Source organism: Squalius cephalus, assembly GCF_949319135.1.
Source record: "Squalius cephalus genome assembly, chromosome: 14".
Taxonomy (NCBI): Eukaryota; Metazoa; Chordata; class Actinopteri; order Cypriniformes; family Leuciscidae; genus Squalius; species Squalius cephalus.
The window spans coordinates 10,689,490-10,711,167 of NC_137135.1; the positions used below are offsets into that span (position 1 = coordinate 10,689,490).

At 36.7% G+C, this 21,678-nt stretch overlaps 1 protein-coding gene across 1 annotated transcript in view; it reads right to left on the minus strand.

The window, feature by feature from the left end:
* Positions 1 to 21,678, minus strand: part of fgfrl1a (fibroblast growth factor receptor like 1a) — an 80,714-nt gene that overhangs the window by 43,176 nt on the left and 15,860 nt on the right. The window contains exon 3 of the mRNA XM_079892463.1: positions 3,826 to 4,098. Within this exon, the coding sequence (XP_079748589.1) occupies positions 3,826 to 4,098 (273 nt within the window). The remainder of the gene's footprint in view (positions 1 to 3,825; positions 4,099 to 21,678) is intronic.

Consider the following 21,678-nt stretch of genomic DNA (forward strand, 5'->3'; position numbering starts at 1 on the left):
CCCCCCTCCCTACCCACCCCAAGTTCAGGGGTTCGCTTATTGCCTTCAGCTGCAAAGAAACTTCTCATTCATGCTTAATTATGAGAAGACTTTTTTATACACGCTTGTTTTCTTATTCTCATATTGCCTGCTTCGATTCTCCTCGCATGTTTCATGCCATTTCATACTCGTTTTTTTTTCTAAAATAGCTTTGATAACCAGCCAACCTCTTACATTTGCAGATTTAATTGGTTTGTCAGCTTGCAGTGAGAGAGTGTGAATTTTTGACATTTTGCAGTTTTTTTTAAAAGCATTTATGATTAGACATCTTGTAGTGAAATCCCTCAGAGAGACTGAGTGTAAATCTTAGACATGCTTAAATTAAAACAACAACACAAAAAAACTTTTATGGTTAAATCTGTCAAAGAAATTGAGTGTAATTTATTATTATTGTATTATTGTTAATTTATTATTAACAATAATAAATTACTTTTTTTAAAGTATTTCTGAACATTTTTGAATTAGAGTACAAACATTTTTAATTAATGAATCTTATTTCACACGATTGCAGAATTTCGATAGATATAAAGCTGTTGAAATGACCCCAGTTGGACCCTAACACGTGTCTACACCAGATGCGAGCTGAACGATGTGATGTAACAAAAGCGAATAAAACCCATTATAATCAGTGATGCTGTCTACACTGGATGCGGAGTGACAACACAACTACGACAAATCCTTGACAGTAAACTGATTCTATACCTGACGTACTTCAAGCCCTTGCGCTACTTCTAATATGAAGAACACAAGGAAAAAAAAAATATCCAAAAATATCCAAAAAACCACTAGAACAATGTTATATATTTTGTTGATTTGTGTACTTACATTATCCCAAATGTTTCTAAGAATGTTTACATGCAGAGAAATAAGCAGTTTTAACCAGGACACGGGCCACATGGGTCGCCTATCAATGACATCATACCCACGATACCATGCATTTTTTTTATTTTGTAGAAACCATGGAAACACCAAAGACTCTTTAATATATTACGTGTTTTATTAAACAGGTGAGAAACTGTTTGGATACCTTAAAAAAAAATCATTGTTATACAGCTCAACACAGTTGGTCTTTTTGTTTAAATCACGTTTTCTTGATTTACCGCGAGTACCATGGTAAAACATGCCTAAAATCGTTCTAGCTCACTGCAGTGTGCAAAAAGTGACTGCCGAGTGAATGCACAGAGTAGCATTATAACAACTTTCAACACACTCAAATGTATCTAATATGATAAAACAGCGCTGCGTTTCCCCACATACGCATACCAGAAGAAGCGGAAGCGTTCTGCGGTATAATAAAAGCTCCACTACTCGCGCTCGTCTCTTATTAGCAATCGCTCCAGCGGCCTTGTTACGCTCCAACAGCTTTAGTAACATTAATAAATCTTTAATACATTACCGGTCATCCATGAATATGATTTCTGCCCGAGTCACGTCGTATTCTCCACCGGCTGTAAAGGTGAAGACAACGATCCCATGATTCCGCGAAATCAAGCCGACATCAAGCTACGCCATTGTTTAGAATAAATGACCTCTAGTGGTGAAAATTTACATAGTGCACCTTTAATATTATTTAAATTTACTTAAAAACAAGCAATTATTACTATAATTATACTATGGTGCATTCCTATCACACTACTATAATTTCCACTGTTTAATTGTCAGGACAGTAGCAATATATCCAATACATTTTATGGATCAAATTATATGGATGCCCAAAGTAAATTTTACTTTCATTGACAAGGCTTACAAACAATTTGTATTTTGTTTGTTTTTGTCGTCATTTTGTTGTGTCACTCATTGTGAAAAGGTCTCTTGACTTGATTTAGAATCAGCTTCGCTTTGTCTGTTTTTTATATATCAGTCAGATATTAAATCACAGGAGATTATAAATTAGCACGCACACTTTGACACACATTATACAACGCCCTTTAACAGGAAAATGCAATAATTAACAGGGCAAAGGAAAATTATTTTCTACGCCCAGTTATCAGTAAGGCGACCAGGGGATACAGCAGGTTTATGAAGCCGTTACTCTAAAAGATGTACATGCAGGGGTCAAGATTACGAATGACCCACTGTATGCTACAAAACAAACAGCCCATTCACTGCTGGGGATGTTCTCAATTCCTGTAATCAAGCTCCATTGTCTTGCATTACATAGGGCTCATCTAAGAGGCAAATAAAAGGATCATTAACTTTGTCCAGCTAATATAAAATTCCCAACTGAAAGAGGCACTCCACCAGGGCCTCCATTTAGACTTGGCATTGCTTTAGATGGATGCTTTTGCAGTCCCAAATTACCCCACTGGTTAACATTATCATCCTTCAAGTTAAAGGTGACTACACTGGTGATTTGCCTTTCCGACGGTGTACCATCTCTGATGAATGTACTTGGAGCAGGGTTCATGTCCTCAGAAAGTCAGTAAGGGGTTGGTGAGATCACAAGACCGGCCCAGAGCCCCTCCTCACGTAAGTGGACGGATCACCATGTGGAACGCGGCCAAATTAAGCCCTGATTAACTTGGCGAGTGGCCAACGTGCTCATTCAGCCCTCTAAACTTTACACACAGCAGAACAAAGGTCCATCTACTGGATGACAGGTCTGAGAAAAGGCCATCGAAAACCCAGAACGATCAGAGAGTTGAGGATTAAGTATTTTACAGTTTCTTGTGCTCATTTTTATATGCCCATTTCTGGTTGACTGAAGAAATAAAGTTGCTGTTCATGGCTACAGACATCCTATTTTATTTTGTGGGGAAGGAATAAAAAAAAAAAAACTGGATCAACTATTTAAATATCATTATGCATTTTTAGGCCATTTCTGGTTGTTTTCTCTGTCAATGCCTCGGCCAGGTAGGCCTACAATATATTGAAAAAGTTCAGATTAGGAGATAATGGGTCTTTGGGAAATCTGCATTCAAACGTTTTCACGAACAAATCATGATTCACTAATAACTTTAATAAATGAATTCTAAATTTACAAATAACTTTACTGAAAAAACTGAAACCACGAACAATCACATACTCTGGGTGGCCTTATAATCATGTTAAGATGAAATTGTATACATGGATACTTCATCTTGAATATATTTCATCATATCCAGTAAATGTAAGGGTATAAACACACAGGGCAAACAAAGGGAGCTAAATGAAATGCAGTTTAAACTAATCAGTAACTATGGAAAAGTATGATCAGTAACTACAGAAACAAAAAAATATTGAGAACACAGGCACACAAGAAAAGAACAAAACCAAACTAAGGGTTCATTTACACTACAACGATGTACTAAAAACGGAAAGGTTTTTCCTTTTTTTTTCCCGCAACATTTTCAAAACAACCCCGTTCACACGGATCTGCAAAAACGGCTAAAAACGCTTTGAACTGTGTTTGAACTGATTTTGAGGATCTTGCTGCCCTCAAGTGAAAGCGCATCTTTAGAGAGTCTCATGTTTGCTGAGAGTGACGAAAGACTATAAAGGAAAGGCTGTGCAGAAAGCCCTTATCTGGAGAACGTTTGGGATGTTTTATTACATTTACGTTTATGCAAATGACTAACCTCGGGCACACAGTCACTCATTTAAAATACTCCAAATGCATTAACATAAGAACAAGGTTAAGAACAAATTCATATTGTGTACACATTAAGGTGGAATTTTTCATCCGAATTTCTCCGGAGAGTACAAATATGAAATAACGCACACAAATATTACTGTATGAGACCCATTGTTCTCAAGATAAACTGCTATTTTGAGAGGTTTCGTGAAAAAGAGGCTAAACGTGCTTACCGATGACGATGAGGGTGTAGTTAATGTTGACGCTGCCAAAGCCATTGGTGGCTTTACAAATGAAGGTCCCAGCATCCTCTGCCTCCACCTCTTTGATGCGCAGGGCTTGCTGAAGGACCCTAAAGCGCATCCAACCGCTGTGGATGTTTCGCCCGTCTTTGGTCCACATGATGAGGGGTGGCGGATCGCCCTCCACAGGACACTGAAGTTTCATGGTGCGTCCGATTCTGCCGGTCTGCCGGTGGGCGATCTTCTCTGCTACACGTGGAGGACCTACAGAGAACAAGATGATGGCAATTCCTCTCATTGTAGAGCGATGTCTTAATATACATGCCACAAATGCAAACCCTTCTCCCTGTTAACTTACTGATGAAAATGCAGGAGAAACAAAATGATAAGTTGAAAAAGTATTTTGCACTGGTAAAACAAAGAGCTTTGCTAGCGGGTTAATTAGCTCAACAATTAATTCATTGATTACAAATCAATTAATTAAAGGGATAGTTCACCCAAAAAGGAAAATTAGCCCATGATTTACTCACCCTCAAGTCATCCTAGGCGTACATGACATTCTTCTTTCAGAAGAATACATTCAGAGTTATATAAAAAATGTCCTGGCTCTTCCAAGCTTTATTATGGCAGTGAATGGCTTAAACTTAAATGGAATCAGTATGTTCATTTGCCCGGAAGCTAGTTATTTTTCTTTGTAAAAAGTTATAAATATGGATATTTTTCTTACACAAACGCATGGCTTCGCTTCAGAAGGCCTTTATTAACCCCCCCAGAACTGTGTGGAGCACTTTTATGATGGATAGATGCACTTTTATGGACTTCAAAACAGAAACGGCCATTCACTGCCAAAATAAAGCTTGGAAGAGCCAGGACATTTTTTAATATAACTCTGAATGTATTCTTCTGAAAGAAGAATGTCATATACACCTCGGATGACTTGAGGGTGAGTAAATCATGGGCTAATTTTCATTGTGCTAATGATAAATATCAGGCTTGTGCACAATTCAGAATTGAATTGAGAATGACTCCTTAATTCCAATTCAATTCTTGAATTTGAATTGAATTTGAATTGATGTCAAAAACAGAATCTAGAATTACAATTCGAATTTGAATTAAAAGAAGCAGAATTGCAATTCAATAAAAATTCAAAGAAATTCATATACATATTTTATGTGAAGTGTTTAACAATTAAGCTTTACAGTATATGTCAGATATGATTGTATTATAAATGATATTAGTTTGAACTACTTGTACAGATTACATTACATTAAAAGGATATGTTTTCCCCCAGCAATGAATGTTAAAAGCTCTAGTCACAGAACAAATAATTACGTTTGATTTTTTGTAATTGTAATTTTGTGGAACATGATGGAACATGACTCCATTTCCCAGAATGCTTTACTTTACCCAAGTATTTAAAATGGTTGCTAAACAATTTGAGGTGGACATTTGTTTGAAAGCACAATTTGATGGGCAACACTGGACTTTTTAAGTTTCAGAAGTCCCTTACAACTTCACTCTGCACCTGTTGAGAGAATCTTTAGTGTTGCAGGAAAGATATTCAGACCAGAAGGGTGCAGACTCAATGAAAAAACATTTGAGGAGCTATTGAGAATTAAATGCAACAGTGTTGCTCAGTAATTTTTTGCATTGGAATAAATGCTAACTGCATTTACAACAACTTTGTGTTTGTGTGATTACTTTGAAATGAAAGTTACATTGGAACAAAACTAATTAAAAAACATTGAGGGGGTAATTTATTTCAAGAATTTGATCAATATCTATTTTAGAACAAAATGTATGCAGGGTTGAGAAGTAGCCTAAATAGTTACGTGAAATGAAATTCTAATGTAAATGAAAATGAAATAAAAAATTAATGTAATTGTATTTAGTTGTATAACTGAGATAAAATGTTTCATTCAAATCGTTACTAATCAACTTAAAACGAAATTGCTTTGCATTGATAAAGTTATCCAAATAAAGTAATCCAAACCACATTTATAATGGGTAACTATTAACAGTAAGCAATAACATTTCCAAAGTAATCTTCCTAACACTGAATGCATGCGAGACTCAACACATTCTTTCTGTTGTGTGACTGTGTGGAATTTCTTTGAATTGCCATGAATTTAATTCCACTTCATGTCATTCCAATTCAAATTCAATTCAACGTCCTGTGGGGCGGAGTAAATTCAATTCAAATTCCAATTCATGAATTGAATGGAAGCCAATTCTGAAATTCTGAATTTTGCACAAGCCTGATAAATATATGTATCTATCTCATATGTATATATTTCATATTTTATTACAATATTAATGCATTAATTATTAATGTAATGTTTGGTCTGTGACTAATATTTTTGTCATACAATTTAAATTCCATTCCATAAGAGTAAAAAGAAAAAAGAAAAAGAAAAAAAAAAGGACAAATGACAAATATTAACTACAATGAAAAGACATTTTGTCAAAAAACAAAAACTATGAGTTCTATAATGTGATAAGTTAGTTGCAAAATCCTTCCGTCATCAACATGAGTACCACCAGAAGTATTTACTGACACAAAATATACATAAAATATTCCCAATCTATCTGAAATCAAACTGGGCCACATTTTGAAATGACATGAAAGAGTAAAAACTAAGAGTAAAAAGGAAGGAAAAGTTGTCACACCCCAGCAACAAATAGAAACGTATTTATTTCATGTTTGAGCCCAGTGGCTCTTCATCAGTCTGACCACAGGTGACATTTTCAGGCTGATGAAGAGCCACTGGGATCAAAACATTACCTGTGGTGATGTACGAGCTTTTTTGCACGTTACATGTTCCCACTTTGTGTTGTTATGAACGTCAAAGAGACAGTAATTTACCTCACAAAATCAAATGTTCATTGTTCAAAAAGTTCACGGTTTTGCTCAGATTATGCTCACATGAACCAAAACTTTAGACTTTTTAAAGGGAATCGAGTGATTCCTCCGCACCCGAAATCTAAACAAATGCTTATCAAAACCTGTTGTGTGCCCTTCATAATCTTTAATCAGAAACATTCACATGCCTGCAGTGCTCGCCATGGCATCTCTTTTCTGATGACCTGTACACCAGCCCAGGGGCGTAGCACCAAATTCTGGGCCCTGTATTCTCTCAATGTCAGTGGGCCCCCTACACATGCCATTGTACGATGCGGGTTAGCAAAATGAAAATTCAATTTTGAATGAAATTTTTTTTTTATTATTATTTGAATATAAACAAGACAGTGTTTAAATCTATAATCAAATCAGATTATAGTAATGACTGGTTCTTTCATTCACCACCTGAATTGATGCATTTGGCCTACTTGTGCTCAAATACCTTTAAACCTTAGGCTACATCGGGTTCGTTTGTGTGCTAACATTTTGATCCATGATACTGATGAAAGTTTTAAATTAAAAACATTTATTTTTGAACAGGAGAACACGAGACAACTGTACCCTCAGAAACCAATCAAATAAGCTAAGCCTGCCATAATGAAAAAAAAATAAAAAAAAGTCAACTATAAAGGAATAACCTTTCAGTTTTGTAAATTCCCATTAATTCCCTTATATTCCTGTTAACTCCCATGGAAATTTTCCAACTTTGAAAATTCCCAGAATTTTCCAACCCTATTCATTGGCTTTGATCATGAATTTATTGAGCATTGACTATAGCTTTTAAGCACAGCACTGTTTGTTTCTGAAACTGGTTAATGTTGGCAACCTGACGTTAGGCCTGGCCCATAATTTACTTACAGCAACAAGCAGCCTGGTTGACAAACTAAGCTAAAGATTTAACATTAGCATACATTAGCAGCAGCTGTCTGGAGTTGACTACGTTAACTTTAATTGGATGTGTAGGTGCATAACAAGCAAACTCAGTTCACCTTTTGGAAAGAAAGCAGTCATCAGCTGCTTCCCCTCATTCTGCCTCCTTTCTTTTTCCTGCCTGTCTTTCTTTTTTTTGAAAGCCCGATTTGCGCTTTTTTTTTTGCGCAGCATGATCAGGCTCCCAGGCTCCCAGGCTCACTGCGTTACTTGTTTGCCGCCGGCTGCCGTCTATGGGCGGACTAAACCATTTTGAGGGGGGGGGGGGGGGGGGGTCCAGAGTGTCTGGCACTGAGTTCATTCTCTCAGTTGGTGTTATCAATATATTTTGAAATGAATAACGACATCAATTGGAGGGCCCAATTAATTCGAATTAGGCTACAAAAAAAAAAATTAAAAAAAAATTATGGGATTTCAAAGGGCCCTCTCCCTAGACGGGGCCCTGGGTAGTCAGGTCCACTTTTCCCCCCACTACCACGCCCATGCACCAGCCACTGTCGCCTTTGGCTTGCTTAGTTGGGGACATTTAATTTAATTTAATATTCAACAATAATATTGATCTGCCTGCATTGACACCATTATAAGAGAACTGAACTGAGCTGGACAATGACATCACTGTTTTCTCCAGAGCGCCTATATATATAAATGAACTAAATTAATAACTTTTTTACCAAAAAAATTAACCATCACTGAATTTACTTAAGCTGTACTATGACGCTATTTTCTTCTAGAAACAAACTTTGTTGTATTATTTTCATGTTATCACTGTAAAGCTGCTTTGAAACAATCTGTATTGTAAAAAGCGCTTTATAAATAAAGGTGACTTGACTTGACTTGACCAGCGCAATAAGATTGTCCAATGGCCAGAAGAGTTTCAATCCCTACCCATACTGTCACTCACATGAAACGATCAAGCAATTAGCAAACAACAACTTTCTACAATCGAATAAACTCCCGATTAACAAACCAAGTGCCATCTTACTTGTTTCTTATTCATGAAACCGTTTCACTCAAACAAATACGTCAAAATAGGGAACACAAGTTGGTCGCAATTTCTGTTCATCATGCTGAATTGTCTGTCCTGAAAATCCTCAATGGTTTCTAAGCAGTTCACTATTCAGTATTCTTGTATACCGGCTGTTGGACTGAGGTAAAGTGAAAGCTTCAGAGATCAGTTGGAGGTTTAGAGAGTCTTGGCCCAGCAGAGCAGAGCGGAGGCTTCCCCCTGCCCACGCACATGTTGCTTGCTCCCGTTAAAAGACCGAATGCAGGAAATTGATATTGTCACTGTTTATGTCTGTGGGGAAATTGTAACCGCAGTCCCGTGTCAGCCAGCCATGTCTCGCTGGCGTACTCCGCTACTGGCCTGCATTGTTTGTGCGCTCCTCAGTTGGTGGCTCCGAGGAGGTTAGAAAGGTCAGAGTCTGCAAATACTGTCCGCACTCGTTCCTCTCAAGGCTGTGTGAGTCACTCTAATAGCTGTTTACGTAAGGCTAATGCCAGATTGGATCCATTTAGCTGCCACAAAACCGGGCTTAAGAACATCTTGTGGTGAAAAAAATTGAGAAACAGATTTCCACATGCAGTCACACGCACGAAACGATATAACGTTTTGTACGCCCGTAATTGTAGCCATCACTCGGATAAATTAAGAGGTAGGAGTATTTTATCAGACGTTCATCCAACACATAATAATTTCCAAATCCATCTCGACAAATTAAATCCGCAATCTGATGAAAGATATCATCTGAATGACAGAGGATGAGTCTGGAAAACCCATCATAAAGTCATCTGAATGTCAGGTTAATATGAGGGTATGGTGTAAACTGAAGGTTAAGGTCGCAACTTGCCATATTAATAACTCAAGTGGTCACACAAAACTGTGTATATCTGCTGTTTTATAACGGCCTCAAACATGACTGAGATGATCATATTTGTAAAGTATTACTGTATTAGGTATTTTTATACCAAATTTTACAAAAGTTTTTGTAATGATGCAATACTTTTATGTAAAGTTATGTAAAACCCAATTTCAAATATTTGCATATCCTGAAAATATATTTCAAATATATTTATTTTGTGTATGGGAATGTAGGCTAATAAATGTAATTTGTGTATCTGCTGTAATTTCCAACGTTTTTTAATATGTAGAAACTAGTCCATAAAATAAGCAGCCCTTAGCATACCTAGAAAATGTATATTCATTACAAAAATCTCTACAAAAAAAATCTTTAAAAAACTAAACAAAAAAGTTTCTGAGATTAATTAAAAAAATTAGAAATACCTTATTTTTTTTAAAGAATTTAATTGTAGTTGTTTTAGCTTAGTTTATAACTTCTCTGTCTTATTTTAAATCATTTTCAGACATCTTGAGGCCTCCTGGTTGAGAACCGCTCAGTAAGGAGGGTAGTAGGGATTTTTTTTTTTCTTCTGCATTTAGCAATGCGTTAAAAAAAAAAAAACTTTGATAGTATATTGCTTTTTTACATTTACAAAAACTAGGAGAGACTAGATATTAAGCAACTGAAATTGAAATAATTAAAATAATTACATTTCAGTATTGCAGAAGTTAAGAACTTAATATTCTTCAAGTGTGTTTCTGTATTCCACAAAAGAATGAATTTTTTATTTTTAGCAATGCTTTTTATCTTTATTCTATATTGAGATTTTAGAGCTCTGGCAGTGGCGAAGATTATCAGTACTGCTTGGAATATAGAGCACAAGTGCACTATTTTATGCCCTTATTTGAAGCTCTGCACCATACACCATCACATCTACATTTGCTGTATGGAAAAGAGCAGCATTGTTTTATATGCTGATAGATATCAATTGTCCATGAAGTGTAACAGCAAAAGTGTTTGATGTCGAATCAAAGGGGACTTCCAGTGAAAAATGTATCTCATGCCTGGTTTCACACTGCTTTGATATGACGTTGTGCTTAGAGGGAGCATGAAGGAGTCACTGGCACAGATTTGGAGCCAGCCTGACTACAGCACACTACTGTGTCCCACAGACACCAGTGGCTAGCTGACATGTTGATGGATGATGTTTGAGAGTGTGAAAAAGAAATTAGTCACAGACAGGAACTCGCCAGAGTCCTGTTCTCCTGTTCCATTTCAAATCAGAGTAAAATCGTCCTGGTGAGCCGTTTCACAGATTGAAATCTCATTCTCCTTTTGGAGGCCCGTACGCCCACTCTTTGAGCAGATTTACGACCCTCCCGCTCCGGGTCTTCTGTTTGCAGGCCGGTCCCGAGGCCTTCTCCTCCTTGCAGACCGACAGCACTTGCACGTTTCACAGATCAGAGGCATGCGAGAGAAAACAAAGGCCCTAAACTTTCACAAGCAGTGCTTGGTTTGCCTTCCAACTCTTCACCCTTCAGCCAAAATATGGCCTCGGTTAATGCAACGGCTTCAACAAAAGTCGAAGAAAGCACCCTCCAAAAAGAGAAATGACAACATGGAGTAACAGTATTTTCAATGTCTGAATAAATAAATGTGTTTCCAATGCGCAACAACACACTTTTTAACAGCAGGTACTTTAAAAAGCCTGCACGTCTGTGTAAATATTGGGTGTGTGAGAGTATTTGTGAGGAAAGAGCTTGGTGAATGAGGGGAACGGCAGGTCAAACTCTTTAAAAGGCAATCTGTTTTTTCCATTCAACATAAACGCATTCCCTTCTGTCAGAACACTATACAATACGGAGGCCGGTCTCTCATTCGCATGTGCACCGGGGAACTCTCAGCGAGTTGCAGTCTTCCATATCCCTCCTTCCCTTTTACGGCTTGTTGGCTTAAGGTATCCCAACATGCACGTCTGGAATGTCGACTAATGAGGGGGGAAAAAATGATTCGTAAGAGGCCAACACCAGTAGCATTCCATCATATACTTTCTTATAACTCCAGCCCTCAGCCAAAAAAACCCTCCAAGGCGAGTGGCCTAAAGAAAGCCTTCCCTGAAGAATAGATATCTCTCCTTGAGCCAGCTAGATAGGGCTCTTTGGTGCGAAAGAAGTCGAGGAATAATATTTTGATTGGCCTCATGTAGTGAGCACAGGACATGCTTTGGAGCGCAAGAATGTGTTTGATTATAATTTCTCGAGCAGGTCTGAGCTCACGAGTGCCAATGTATTCACCTTCAGGAAGCGGGCTGTGATAGAGTAAGATAACCTTCACCCTGCCTTCACTTCCTCTGTCTTACAGGAGGCTGTTTTATTGCTAATCGTATTTGCTTTCTACCATTAATTCCCAGAAACGGATTGTGAATATGCCCAAAACTAACAGCTCTGGAGCTGTGGAAATTAAAGGAATATTATAGGCCAGATGCAACATAAGCTTCCAATGAGCGAATGGGACATAACTATGAAGAAAACACTTTTAAATGAAGCAAAACACTCACAGGAATTATGTGGGTAACGTAAAACCATATCCTCCTAGAAAAGTAGTTGCACCTCATACAAAATGATAATATTTGGATATTAACAGATATTCACATTTCTAGTCTACCTTTGAAACCTCCAATACATTTGAGTACATTTTAAGTCAACAAAAAACTGACAATTATTTTACTGTTTAAACACTCTCATCTGGCTCCAAATCTGTATGACTTTTGTTCATCTTCGGAACACAAATGCAGATTTTTATTTTTTTTATCATTTATTTTTGTATATCCATTGAAAGTCTATATAATAAACTTTTTTAAGCTTCAAAAAGTTATGAAGACGTCGTAAAATTAATCCATATGAATTAAGCAGTTTGATCAAAGTCTTCTCAAGAGACACAATCGTTTTTTTGTAATAAACAGATTTAATTGAGGTTTTTATTCATTTATAAACATTGCACATCAACACGCATACATAGAAAACATCAAATATGGTAAAAAATTAATAAAAAATAAAAAAAGACAGACAAAAATATAAAAAATATCTTAATTTATGTAATGACCGAAAGTTTGGAATGACATGATGGAGAGTAATTGATGACAGAATTAACATTTTTGGGTGATCTAACACCACGTTTTTTCATATATTTATTAAGTTGTATTTAAATCAAGAATATTGTAGTTAAAATCAAACAAACCAAATGCATAAAATCAAATCTGTCAAAGCACATATTAAAGTGCCCCTATTATGGTTTCATAACAGACTCCGGAGCTGAAGTTCAGTTATGGTAATGAGCATTTGACTTCCGACGTGCGCTGTGAGTGGAAGACCAATCGTAACAGACTGGGCCGTCTGGCCAATCAGAGCAGAGTAGGCTCGCGGAAAGGAAGAATTTAGAGAGACTGATTCATCCGACAAGTGGTTTGAGAATCAAACAATATATATAAATATAGTATATATGAGAAAATGGAAGTGTTTTTTAACCTTTGATGCATGTAAACCTGTTGTAGCCTCCAAAACAAAATTAGGAACCATCAAAATAGCATTATGGGGCACTTTAAGATCACATTTCAGTGTAAGACCACAAGTCATTACGAGTCAAAGAACATACTCTGTGGCTCCCAACCTCTAAACACCATGAACATCACTTTATATAAAGGATGTTATGAGTTTGATTGCATTAAAATTGCATTAAGAGTAATTATTGTAGATTTACACTATCTTGAAGGATGGCTCATGGCTGGCTGAAAATGTAGAACAAGGAATGTAAACATACTCCAGTTATGATGTATGGTGTGGTCTCTAACAGCTGGGGTTGGCCTTCAGTGCAAACTAAGATTTTTCCCAAGGTGACACAAGTGAGATGGAATTAATTGACTTCACTTGTATTTACAGATCCTTAACAACTAGAACAGGCATGAAAACAACCTCACCATTTCTCATATTAATTGCTTTCTTATTGCTGCTTATCATGAAGCATTTGAACGTTTTTTGTGTCCAGGAAGTCCAACCGGCAATTAACATTGAAACGCTCTGTTAGGTGAGCTCCAGAATCTGTTTACTAAAGCCGACCAAGGGCGGAAAAGAGCCAATGAGAGTCGGATGAAATGAAAAACCTCCTAAAACATTTGCCAGATTGAGCAAGGGTCTCCCTCGGGGAAGGCTGCAATGAAGGGGTTTGTGGGATATCACATGTTGCCACCATGAGGTTTTGAGAGCCAACAGCAACACAACAAGGAAGAAAAAAAGAGAAAAAAAAACAAAGAAAAAAAAACTGATCAGGCTGAAAATGGTCAAATCTTTAGTAGTTACAAAATATGTCAATTGCATACATTGTTTTTCTTCAATTTGTGAGACTAACTATTGCATGTCAAAACTAAGAATGCAAACTACACTATAATCTAACCAGCATTTGGAAAGTTAGAACAAAAAACTGTAATTAGAACATTTTTTGGAATCATTTCATCTTTTCTATTTCTGTTGGAAAACAAACCTACATTCAAGGTCATTCTGATTCTGGTCTTATTATGAGGTTCTGTTTTAAAATGAAACCAAAATTCAGCAACTCAATGACTATAAGTAATTAATGGTAGTCTATTTACACCACTAAGTACAGTTACACACAAACACTAAAAGAAAGAAAGACATCATTATTTTTTGAAGACCACATTTATGTGATACTAAATCCGCAGCAAATCAGGAATTTTAAGGCATGGCCAGAGTCAAAAAGCTTTTCTGCTTTTCATGCATAACTGTGTTCCTTCATTTGCAGCTTACACAAACACGTAATGCAAACATGCAAAACATTATATGTATGAAGTTTTGCATTTCCAGAAGGAAATACCAGTGGTGAAAGTTTTAGTCTTTAGTAGTGTGTAAAATATAAACACATTCAAGTCAGACTAAACCAATAATAATTCACAATGCAAATACTGTACTGTAGTCAACGGGACATTTTTATTCAATTATCATACAAAAAATTCGCAGCATTTCTAAGGCTATTAATTATACAAAACTCAGTCTGATTTCAGTATGTAGGGTTTTAGATCAAACCCTAACCAGACCATCTGAGAAATAACAAAGGATTGCAAGAGCTGTAAATATACATATTAGAAAGACTGTATATCTCAAATATGTAAGTAATATCTCTAATCTGCTGTCTCATCTAAGAGCCCATCTCCTCCCCTTGTGTTTCTGTCACTGCCTGGGGCGACAAGTGAAAGCGATGGGGATATTGCACTTACACAGACCGTACTCCTGTCAGACAGGTAAAGAACAGACATTTCCCCTGCTGTCAATAGGTCAATTGCTACCAATTGCAATAGCATGACAGTTAACGCTGCCCTGAGGTGGTGGGCTGGTCGTCCTTCCATCAGACAAGACCTCCAAGAAGTCTGCAATGTATTCTGTTAATCGAAAGTTTAACTGAGGGGGAAAATCCCATAGACTTACATTGACCAAGGAATATCTATAAAAAAAAAAAATATCAAGACTTTTTGGAGGGGGGCCCGAGGGTGGGCTCTTTTAACAGTAAAGGCCCAGGAATACTTCATTTTCTGCAGTCCGCTCCGTCTCATGCACAGTGTCATGTCCACACAGCTTTCATGTTTTGGGTTAAGGGAGTTAGGGAAGCTACGTTGTATTTTTCTTTTGATGTGCTTTCTTTCTTTTAGGGAATTTAGAGGGTACTAAACTATTTATTTTAGTTTGTTATTTTGGCCTTGTCCACTCCTGAATTTGATCCCATTGTTTCTGGTTTTTACTATTTTCTTGTTAATAAACTCACTTTTGTTTAACATTTAAATTGTGAGTGAGCACACATTCATTTTTGTTACGGCTGGTCCTAGACGGTCGTAATAAAGTATGCTCAACCGTGGATTACGATATTTCACAATTTATCGTTTTAGCATCGAAATTGCAATGTGTGCATCTATGATAGACGGATTGGTATGGGTATTGTAATTGATCGAAATGCACGTGATTTTTGGATTAACAGCAACCTTTAACCATCATAGAGCGAAAGTTTATCATTTGCATGTGTTTTATGTCCTGTCAGTTTAAACTTATTCAAGCGATTTTAAACCATTCGAGCGCATGAAGTGAAAGTCAATTCGACCTCATGTTCTGTTTCTGTGTGCACACTAACAGCACGCAAACACCAATTTCATTCTGTTCTGCGTATCTGCTTTTTCTAAAAAATGTTTTTGTCTTACATTGTAAGTTTAAATTATAATTAATTTTAACAAATGGAAAAGTCTCCAATTGTAAAAGTTTAAAGTTGCCTTTAAATCACACAAAAGTCCAGAATGAAAAAACTTTATACGTCTTATTGGAAGTTTCAAATAAATGGTAATGTAACAGGCCTTTAATCAATATTATTACATGCAATCAATTAAAAAACAGATACAGTACAAAACATGACATGTATTGGGTTTCCAGATGAGGGTAAAAAAAAAAACATGTTGTGAATGGCACAGGATCCCACAAACTGGAGCAGTGAGTGAGTGAGTGGTTTATCTAATGAAGGGCTGGAGCGGTGGGAAAAAGAGAGGTTTGGCTGGCTCTGCCGTTCTGCCATGGCCCCAAAGGAGACACACTTTTCTGGGAATCTCAGAACCAGAAGCCAGTTGGGTGTTGGGTGTTGAGCAGATAATGTTGCCATGTCGACCAGTCAGCAGATTCTTTACAGTTTTTAAGTTCCCTTCGCTGTTCTGGCATTGAACACTATAGGAACACGACATGAGCTCTTTATTCCTTCTTAAAACAAAGATATTTAATAAAGCGCTCAATGCTAGTTTTCATACTACATTCCTATAGTGTATTTTTAAGAATAAATTTAAAGAATCTAAGAATAAAAAAACTGTGAGGTTTATGCTTACAAAATGTCAATGAAGAAGATATCCTTTCCTAAAACACAACTTTGCTTTTAAAGTAAATTTATCTTGTTTAGATGTTTACACACACACACACATACCTATATCTATATCTATTCTATATATATGATTTTTTTCTTTTTCTTCTTTTTTGCCATGTAAAGTCTGGGCCGAAATATAATTGTCAAAGTAGAAAGAGTCTTTGAAGAGAAATGAATAATGCTGGTCAAAGAACCAGACCTCAATGGGACTTATTCCAGAAACATTTAAAGCTGTCAGTTCTGAGGAGTGTAAACCTCCATCTCACCTTATATAACGGCCACAGGTTCACTGGAAACAAAGCATGGTTTGTCCTTTCAAATTAACCCAGATCATGTTCGTTTTAAACAGCACCTGTCTTCTCGGTGTAAACGAATTGAGAAACGAAATGTTGCAGTAAAGTCTGGAAATCAGAGTGCTGAAAAGCTATGAAAAGGACACGTTCAGCAGGCGTTGTTTTCGCAAGCTAAAGAGCCAAGAACTGAGGAGTATTTAAAGGACGACATACTTCCACTGGTTATAAAGACTTTTATGAGAGCTCAATAGAAGAAACTTGGGTCTGGATGACAATTATCCAGATGTATTGGACGTGAAAGGGGAGCCTGAAAAAATACAGAGCAGAGAATTCCCAGGGCTGCGACCTCAGCCTGGAAACCGGAGGAAAAGCCAGCTTCTTATTGCACACTGGCGAAAAACTGTGTTAAAGGCCACAACTTCAATTACACGTGGCTGCTGTGGGGGCTTTATGTTTCACAGGGGGAGATAAAAATGACCTCCACAGGGTGCCGAGTTAGCCATGTGGACTCAACGATGGGGACTAATGACTGAGCCGGGAACACACGTATGGACCAGGACAATATGTTTGGGTAGCATGTGGCAAGCTAGACCAGGGGTTCCCAAACCATTTCGGCAGCGGAACACCTTCGATGTTTTCTTGAAGTATCCCCTGAGATTTGAAGTTAATATTTGAATAATTTAACATCAACTTTGCATGTTCACAGTTCTCTGATGTTGGTTAATGGTCACATGACATGCAGGTAAACAGATAAAACATCTTTTATTTTGATTGCTTTTACTTTAAAACTATGTATGGTAACACTTTACAATAAGATTCATTAGTTAACATTAACTAAGAATGAATAATACTTCTACAGCATTTATTAATCTTAGTTAATATTAATTTCAACATTTACTAATACATTCTTAAAATCAAAGGTTGTATTTGTTAACATTAGTTAATGCACAGTGAACTAACATGAACAAACAATGAACAGCTGTATTTTATTAACTAACGTTAACAAAGATTAATAAATACTGTATCAAATTTATTGATCATTGTTAGTTAATGTAACTTAATACAATAACTAATGTTAACTAATGAACCTAATTGTAAAGTGCTACCCTATATACTTCCAGACAAAATATTGGAATAATTAAGATTTGTATAATGTTTTTGAAAGAAGTCTCTTACGCTCACAAAGTAATTGTATTATTACAATTTAAAATAACAGACTTTTATGTGAATATATTTTAAAATGTATTCCTGTGATGCAAAGCTGAATTTTCAGCATCATTACTCCACTCTTCAGTGTCACAATAACCGCCAGAAATCATTCTAATATGCTGATTTGCTGCTCAAAAAAAAAAAAAACATCTTATTATAATCAATATTAAAAACAGTTGTGCTGATTAATATTTTTGTGAAAACCGTGATACACTACCATGGGGTAAGTACGATTTTTACAGGGGAAAAAAAGAAAAGAAATGAATACTTTTATTCAGCAAGGATGCATTAAATGTATCAAAAGTGACAGCAAACACATTTATAATGTTTCCACAAAAATATTAAGCAGCACAACTGTTTATTACTGTATCAAATCAAATAAATGCAGGTTTAGTGAGCATAAGAGATTTATTTAAAAAACATTTAAAAATTTGTAATTATTCCAAACTTCAGTCTGGTTTGGCTGCACGACTTGGCCCAAAAATTGTTATATTGATGAAATGCCATTAACTTCTGTCCACAAATACTGTTGAAAATTATGCAAATGAGCCTATCACACATTACGTTCCCGAATGCATGTTAAACTCGCAGTGCTTGCAGAGATGGATTTCCTGGTAAGCACCATTTACCATGAACTGAGCTCTGAAAACACAGTATTATCAACTGTATGCGTGTAAATGAACGCAGTGCCGCTCTTCACTCTGAAACACATGCCATTTAATCGTACTTGTACAGCCCCATTTCTTTATTTGAATGTTACATTTGATTAAATAAATGATTAGCTTTTCATCAACTCACAAAGCCCGGTTTGGGAACCCAGTGCAAGGCGAGTCACACATCCGAGTGTGTGCTATTTGGCAGGGAGAGGCGGCTAATTCCACTTTACCACTCAGACAAACGGCTCACAGAGGCCGGGAATGCAGAGCATGAGCATATAAGATATCCACCCCTTCCCTCCCCCAGGACGACAAAGAATAAAAACACAGCTATAAATGGTCGCTCATCACACACACCAGTCTACACAGCATCTGCAATTTGCATCTTTCCACAAGACAACTGGTGGCTTGAATCAAATGTTATACGTTTAAAACTTAATGATGTCAGGCTGACAATCCATTGAGATCAAAGCCGATTTCGGAGTACAAGATGATGAATTAGTTACTGAAGTCGCAAGTATGAAATTACCATTGAAAGACATGAAATGGCCGAGACAGCTTTAGCTGGGTTTGAGGTTGCAGCACAGGTCAAAGTGTGGAGTGCTGAAAAGAAGAGGGAGAAAGACTGTAACACAGCACAAGGACAACTTGATATCAAAACAGTATAGCAAAGGGAAACTATTACCAGTGTGTGCAGGAGGGACGGGTGGCCGATATCTCTATGGCTAATATTTAACGGTGACAGCCTCCAGCTGCCTGATAAAGGCTGAGACGAGCCTGTCCGATCACACTTCTCTGTCTTATCTGTACTCAGGGCACTAACCCCACTTCAGATAGGAGGCCAGCACCTGCAATTGCTCACTTTTGTAATAAACTTTCTATATTTGTTAACTATAGGAGCCCCATTGCACTATAACAACAGATGCAGGTTGAAGCCTAATCCATATTGTGGTATTATCAACGACATAAAGCGTAGTTTAAAATATAATTAAAATGAGTACACATCAAAAAATACAATTTTATTATCAATATTAGTGGTTCAACATTATTATTATTGGTCACACTTAGCTTTAGAGGCTTGTTCAAAACATCAATGCGTAACTCGTCCTGCTGTTGAAGAGAGGCTAGTTATTGTTGAATAAGCAATCAAACTTTTGATATTCTGCATGATAAAAGGGCCACAATTTTTTTTATATTGAACAATGCAAATGTTTAATTTAATGCACAGCTAGTCGTGGATTATCCCGCTTATACCACGATCATTCGCCAGCATGGACAACTTAAAGCTGTTATTTATGTTTGCAGCACAATTTGAACAGAAGGGTAAAAATGATGGTTATTTTCGTCAGTTACGGCTTATCAGATCTAGTATCTGAACGCTTATTTGAATGAATGTATTATAGCATTTATTAGAATTCATTACTGAGAGAGAGAGAGAGAGATGAGAGATGAGAGATGAGAGGTGTGTGTGTGTGAATTAACGGTCTGTTCGGCGTCTCTCTCTATTAACAACAAAGCTTTGAGTTTAATTACTTTAAAATCAGCGATGTTACCCCCTCATTGCTGCCCACTAAACATTGGACGTCGGATAGACGTGCAGATCATGTCTATATTGGGTCCGTCGGTCCATGACCAATTCTGGACATATTCGACATCCAAACTAGGTCCACTATTTGGACGTCCAACCATGACCCAACTTGGACGTCATATCAACGTTCAACATTGGACCTTTGAACTGGGTAATTTTTTTGGACGTCATTTGGACGTCTATGACGGGTGCAGGAAATTGACATGATTACTATGTAATAATTTTTTTTTTTTTACAAATATCAACATTGTTATTATCAACATGATTAATACATATGAATACATATTTATAATTATTTAAGATAATTTTCCAAAAACTCCATTTGATCGTCTCAGCATCAGGTGATAACTGGAGACGCGTACAAAGGTGTGATGCTGTAGCTCAAACAGTAGAGCGTTGGCGCTTGTGTGTGTGTGTGTGTGTGTGTGACTTATCTAATAAAACACACGATCCACAGCAAGCCGACCCCGTCTCCTTCCTTCTTCTCACAAACAAACTTTTCTGGACGGACGTCAACATTAGACGTGCGGAAGACGTCGAAAAAAGACAAAACAACCCCTTCAATGGACCGAATTTGGGCGTCCAAAAATTACATGAAAATGACGTCACTCCAACATCACATTGCGCAGTGGGTGAGAAATATAAATTAGCAATTCAGTAGTGAAGCTATTTTATCAATAAAAGTCACTGGGCAGCGTTGGTGAGTTTCTGTGCTGATGAATGTGTGTGCAGCACAATCTCCCAGTGACTGTGTGTGTGTGTGTGTGTGTGTTTCAATGAAAACAATCCATTAATATAGAATGGTGATTAAACTGACTTGGAACTACCTGTGCATTAAACAGTTTTATTGCACACCTTCCAGCAAATCAGAATGGAGTATTCAGACAGATCATGGTATAATAAGAAAAGTTTCTTGAGCAGCAAATCATAATATTAGAATGAATTCTGAAGCATCATGTGACACTGAAGAATGGCAAATTCAGCTTTGCATCACAGCAATAAATTAAAATTAAAAATATATTCATATCTTCAAAATATATTGGTGAACATAAGAGACTTCTTTTAAAAACATGAAAAAAATCTTACCGTCCCAAAACTTTTGAATGGTAATGTAAACTTAAAACGAATAAATACATTTGCGATCTAACATTAATTCTGTGGTCTACCATTAATTTGGAAATTGTCATAAGGACCATTATTTTTTCAGTACTTTATAATCACATTTCCATAAAAATGTTTCTGTATATCAATATATAGTTATAATATCATTATAAACCAAAGTTTAAAGAATATTGTGGTAAAATTTTGCCCCTACTAGCATCCACCCAGAACATTTTATCAACCACTCAAAACTCCTTGGCAACCACAGCACAGCGCCCTGGCAACCACCCAGAATATTTTAGCAATGAGAGTTTTGTTTTAGATGTTTTAGTGTTTTAGATTTCTATTCTTTTTTGAATGCATAAAATTT